At 47.5% G+C, this 6,344-nt stretch overlaps 1 protein-coding gene across 1 annotated transcript; it reads left to right on the top strand.

Annotated features, from left to right (window-relative positions):
- Positions 1-2,307: 2,307 nt before the first annotated feature.
- CDV56_102978 (HMG-box domain-containing protein) lies at positions 2,308-4,087 on the top strand (the record flags this gene model as incomplete). The annotated part of the gene is made up of 4 exons (XM_026756597.1): positions 2,308-2,734; positions 2,825-2,934; positions 3,002-3,518; positions 3,600-4,087. 4 exons carry the CDS (start codon positions 2,308-2,310, stop codon positions 4,085-4,087), a joined length of 1,542 nt encoding a protein of 513 aa, XP_026613032.1.
- Between the last annotated feature and the right edge of the window lie 2,257 nt (positions 4,088-6,344).

Raw genomic sequence — 6,344 nt, 5'->3', positions numbered from 1 at the left:
GACTTAATGAACATTTCGATCTTCTTATCCAGGTCACTCTGGTCAAGGAAGGGATGAAGTTTGTGTATGTGCTCCAGGTAGCTGTGATAGTAGGTATCTGGACTGGCCCATAGAGTACCAAACTCATCAACACCCCTGTCTTGAAGTTTCTGCGGGAAACCGTCGCGATGAGCGCTCTGTGTCCAAGGACTACTCAGTGATGCTTGGTGATGAGCATCATCCCATCCACTGCTGGAATTTGAGCTAGTTAACGGGTTTGGCGACATGCAATCCTCACTTGTGTCATTGCCCTTACCACAGCCATAGACACAAATCAAGCCACGTTGCTCTTCTTTCCGCATCACATAATCCTCGTCATACTCGCGGGGATAGAGCAGGTTCCTAATTGACGGCCAGGAGAGCAACTTTTGGGTAGCTGTTGTGTATTGTACAGGGATAGACAGCTCACCATTCTCTCTCACCATAAAACTCTGCCCTGTAGCCGGATCATCTGTGTCTGACTGCTGGATGCCATCTCTGTTCTTTGGTTCCAACTTAAGCAAAAGATCGGCAGCACTTGGTTCTAGTAATCTATCAAGTGTCTGCGTTGGCGGTATTTGTTCGGTGGCATCTTTGATAGCTAAAATTTCAGGCTCTTTTAACCCAAACTTATTGGAAATCAAACTCAGTTGTATCCCATGTTCCAGCTGCACCGTTTGAAAATGTGCCAGACGCTCATCAAGCTTGTCTTCCAGATATTGAATCTTGTCCAAGATCTGCTGGGTAGCTTTTTCCTGTCTATCTTGAGAGTCAGTATCCAACAACCACTGACTGAAGAGTAGGGCTTAGGCAGGTCATGTACTTGTTAGGGGGCCCTTCACTGTAGACACATATGAAATCATTCTCCTTGCAGTGGCCGCAGGTAGGCCGCCCTTCATCGCACTTTGCTTTTTTTGCTCTACACTGGTCGCAGGCCTTTTCGATAATAGAAAGAATGCAAGTTAGTCTACTTCCTTTGCATCGTGTGCAGTCTTGATCTCTGCAACATGGAAAAGACAGTCATTACCTGTTGAGCGCGGGCAGCCTTGCGCTGACATATACCAAAAGCTTGATTCTGGGAATTATTCAGCTCATAGGGAGCAAGAGCATGTGAAATATGTGGGCCTGATATCGGAAACTGAGCTGAAGGCATTGTATATGGGATGAGTAGGAGCTGGAATGCAGGGGAGCAGCTGGGGGGGAGGGAGCCAGCGAACGAGGAGGTGGGCATTGGTCACGGAGGGGCGAGGCGTTCCTCGGCACCTGCTGGGTCCAGCCATAGACCCGTCGGGCCCCGGGTGTCATGGAGGAAGAGGTAGTTGAGCTTTGCTCACCTGCCTCTGCGCCATTCATGCCCGGGGCCTGCGTACTGTGGGCATCGGCTACCGCGTCGCGGAACAGACTATCCAGCAGCTTCGTGACAAGCTTGAGCCCTCGCTGAGCGAAGCCCTCGACCCAGGGAGCTTTGGCGGCTCTACTAGGATAAGCTTGGGCAAATTTGATGATGTCCGTACAGTGCACCATGAAACAAAATGAGAGATCAGCAATCGATGAGTCGTTACCGGCTCCTAGGACCGGCGACTGAGCCATGCTATCGAAAGTCGAAACAGTTGTGTCCTATGGGAAATAGGTGATAGTATGTGATGTTGTCCGATAGTAGGCGATGCTGGAATAGTCCATGAATGGCCTGACCCAGCGCAGAGAAGCAGTCAGTCTGATGGCCGGGGGATGGAGCCGGCCTATCAGGTGACCGCTCTGCTTAGTTACATATTCTAATACAAATAAAGGGGTGCGCGCTCGATAGGTCCAAAGATAGATTTAAGACAAAGTAATTTGGAAACCGGGCCAACTCATGACTTTATCAATCCTTATTCTCTCCTTCAATTGGCTCTGAACAGAGGGCGCTATGTCATTGTCAAAGAAAGGGAGGAGTTTTGGGGGGTTGCGGAAATAAACAGTCAAGAAAAGTGACAGAACAAGGACCATGCGCTAACAAAGGAAAGCGGGGAGTCGAGAAACTCACAACTGACGGCTGACAGGCATCAGTGTCTAGATGAAATCAAGGAGAGCGAAGTGCGACGATTCACGAGTTTTTCTTCTAACCTTATATCTCTAATTCTTTCTTGCTCGCTTGCTTTCTTCCTCCCTGTCCTAACCTGGGATTTTGTACCAGAATCACCTTCTGCACCTTGTCATTCATCTATTTATCTAATGTTCTTTTTCCTCAGCCGAGCACCTCGACCTATTCCTGCCCCATCACAAGCGTTTCGCTCCTTACCACGTTCCCAAATGTCTTACGATCGAGTACTTCCCAATCCTGCTTTGCTCTATGACGCTTCTCAAGTCCCTCTTCCGAGGCGGTCAAATAACCTTCTCGACTACAAGATCATGGAAGAGACGGCTACCAAAGTTTCACTGGTAAACTGTCGTGTTGACGGTGGTCAGTGCAGGTATACTGCGGAAGGACCAGCAACCGGGCCGCCTCGGGTGCCTATCTCTTCGAAAGGGGCAAACCCTATCCTAGGTAGGATCGATTCCGATCCTCCCGTCGCGTCTCCCAAGCTTGCGGTACCAGCACGTACCAAGGACATGCCGGTGCCAGAGCAATCCTCTCAAATGGGGAGATCCTCCTCTTCCAGTCCTGTGAAATCAACAACGTCAAAGGAGTCTGTTATGAAGTTTTGTCTCTGTCAAACGATTCCCAGGCCAATGAACGGTAAGGCTTTATCCATTGTCAATATGGCCACGAGCTGACAGAGAGTACTGTCAGCTTTTTTTTTGTATCGGCAACATTACCAAGCTGCAGTGGTGGCTCAGAATCCAGGGCTTGGGAACCCGGATATCTCCAAGATTATTGGGCAGAAATGGAAGGAGCTGCCGCAAGAAACAAAGAATGAATGGCATGCTCTTGCCAAGGTATGCAGCCTAGAACTCCATTTCTTGAGCTTGTCCACTTTCATTCTTGCTAACTTTTCACTGACAGTATGAAAAAGCTCGCCATATGCAGCAGTACCCAGAATACCGGTACCAGCCCCGTCGCTATAGCCGGGATGGCATTAATTCCTGTGCGATGAAGCCTGGGATTAGCCACAATCTTCCGTTCTCTGCAGTCTGTAACCGATGTGGTGGGCGAGTGATGGCCCACCCTAGTTGCCGGTCCCTAGACTCGAAACGTCGCCAGTTCAACTCTCAAGTATCACTGAAACCAAATGTGCATCGGGAGAGAACCGCCAAGTCCCCATATGCAATGTCCCTGTATGCCCCCCGCACGAGTGCACCTGACGCTCAGATTTCACATCAAATGGTCCATCCTTGGCGTACTGCTCGATGTAGCAATGATCATCCACCACATGATCCAAGTCTGAAGCTTCCACCACTGCAGACAACAGCGCCTCTCTCCCCCTCCATGACGCCTATCACTCCTTTTCCGAACGACGGATCAAGTCTCGATGCCACACTCATCTATTCCCTCCATCAGCAAAATCAAAGTTCTCGCCAAGGTATCCCCTCCGTCCTTCCATGCCAGTTCTATCCCACGACGAGGAGCTGAGATTGCCATTGACGGGCAAGATCCCGCACAGATGTAAAAGCAGTGCTCCATTACCTCAACTCCAATCTCCAGATGGAAGGAAATACGAACCCCGCGTCACGCGACAGTTACTCTGCAGATGGACAGATGGGTGATGCCGCTGTCGATTTTCTCAACACCATTTCAGTATGGTATTGCATTTCGGATGACATTGTGAGCTCTGTGGAGCCTGTGCCGGGGCGCTCAGAATCTAAACCGGAAGATCATGACTGCCATTCTAAGATTTCTCCCAAAACCATCATTTCCAAGACGGCCGATGTGAAGACAGGCTCTTCAGCTCAACCCAGCGAAAACGGATTAGGACCGGCCGCGTCGGTTTCCGGCTTTGATCTCTCAACAGTCCCCATTGCGCCGGTCCCTGCCAGCTCATTACCGCATATGCATTCACGTGTTCTGCGCCGATCAACAATTCATACCCTCCCTTGGATCACTGGCAGTGCATGGCATCTTTCTGAAGAGCGTGCGTTGGGTCGGACATGACAATCACTGTCCAAATCTGGGATTGCGAAAAAGATGTTGGTTCGCTACGGAATCAACCCAATCAAGGTCCGTCTGTAGGATGCAGGGACTGTGGTCGTGCCAGCGTAGCCCGCTCCCAGAAGGAGCTGGAAGAAAACGCTTTGAAGCGAGTTAGTCATGTGATAGAAAATTTCCTCGCCCAGTGAGATTTTCCTGCTCGGTTTTCTCGTTTATTTAGCATGGATCATCACATTGCGTGGAGGCGGCTTTTTTACTTTTAGTCAACGTAAACATCATCCCTTTTTTCACAGTCCGTCGTTGGTTCTATCTGGGCTGTCGTTCTTTTAAAATATATTGACATTTTGTGTTGAGAATTATCGCCTTGTTTGCTCTGGGGTTCGTAACTGGCCCACTTGTCGCCAGTTTTGTCTATCAGCGGTTTAGGTGGACCGCAGTTGTACTGCTTCTTGCGTCGGCTACTATCGCCAGTGCGGTGTCGACAGCGTTGTAGATGGGACAAGAAATGAGAAATGGATGGCCAGGGGAACGAAGCAGTGCAAATGACGTGACTGATCGGGAAAAAAAAGCCAGCTAAACTTGCGCTTAATGATTCTGGTGGCTTGTGTCCTATACTACGTCTACATCAGCCTAGAACTTGTTCAGCTGAACACATAGTATACCTGGTAAATCCAATCTGATTGTGGAATAGGAAGCTTCAGATTAGATGAAGGCGCTGCTTGCACCATAACAAATTGGTGGTTATAGCATGGTTGAAGGCTAGATGCTGGATTGGCTATTGGGCAGCGTTGGTCTTCATCATCATCATCAATTAGTTACCCATTAAGATTTGCAGATGCATTTTATGGTCCTGGAGGAACATCAGGAATGAACCATAACAGCAATTTTGCATGAAAGCTGTATCTATAGCCGTAGGCCTGTAGTATAGTGCCACTAACAACGGTCAAATGGAAATCACAGGACAATAATATTGAGGATAGGATATCGAATACCATATAGTCAGGATTGTCATGGGCTGCTCCCACGACACGCGCCACATTAGGTATGCGGCTATGGTCACATGGTGACAGGTAGTTATTACATTGATTAGTACACCAACCACCTGTAGTTATCTAGTTTCTTCCTTCTTCAGCAATTCCACTTCATTCCTTCATGGCCTATTGGGACGGCTAGAGTAGGAGCCCCGGACTGGGATATTCTAGCCCATGACAAGGATATCAAATCATTGAAACCTCATATAGTCAGGATATTAAATAATATTATGTATCTAGGGCATTAAATCCTCATATAGTAGGATATATATATTTTGAACATGTAGTACCTGTGGTGGAGTAATCCCATCTCTTTTTATATATGGATATATATATATTTAATATCCTTACTATATAGTATGCGACATCCTCACTATATGGTATTCAATATCCTGATGATATAGTATTTGATGATTCGATATCCCTACTATATGGTATTCGATATCCTGACTATATGGTATTTGATATCCCTACTGTCACGCCCTGGGATCCGTCTCTGCTGTTCTCCGCTAGTCAACTACTTTGGGAACGGGATACTATAGTCAACCGGACTACAGTCTGATACTTGCCTGAGGCCTACCGACCAGGTAGCCTGTATGCAATGATACAATGATCCGACCAGGTCCAAGGACAATCCAAGATGACGCAAGAACAATAATAGTAGAGATAGAAGCAAGGCCTACTGAGTACATATACTCAATAGTATGAGAGTAACTGACGAATCGGACTAGTGAACTTGTACTCAAGTGAGATATTAAGATTGAACGCGAGGAACTAAACTAAGAGTGTTAGATACAATGGTAATGTGTGTCTTTATATAGTTCCTCCCTTCATATCAACTAATATGAAGTTTCATACCGCTGGATCTGTTATTTCATAGCGGCGCTCTGAAATGTCAGATTAGTCGCTCTGCGGAACATATCACCCGCTATGCCGATAGTCACGTGACACAGTGGTTCCGCTGCGCCTTCTCCTTAGGCATTCATCATGGTCAGTCCTTGCCTGAACGACTGGTCATCATGGCTCCTTGATTCTGCCCGTCGCGCCCGCCTGGCAACGTTGGTGTTGTAACAACTACTATATGGTATTCCATATCCTGATGATATGGTATTTAATGATTTGATATCCCTACTACGGAGTATATGGTATTCGATATCCTGATGAATGAGGATTCAATGATTCGATATCCCGACTATATGGTATGCGATATCCTTCCTATATAAGTATTT

The sequence above is a fragment of the Aspergillus thermomutatus genome (assembly GCF_002237265.1).
Source record: "Aspergillus thermomutatus strain HMR AF 39 chromosome Unknown NODE_144, whole genome shotgun sequence".
Classification (NCBI taxonomy): Eukaryota; Fungi; Ascomycota; class Eurotiomycetes; order Eurotiales; family Aspergillaceae; genus Aspergillus; species Aspergillus thermomutatus.
The sequence above is the reverse complement of the archived record's forward strand: the minus strand, read 5'-3'. Positions and strand labels throughout refer to the sequence as shown.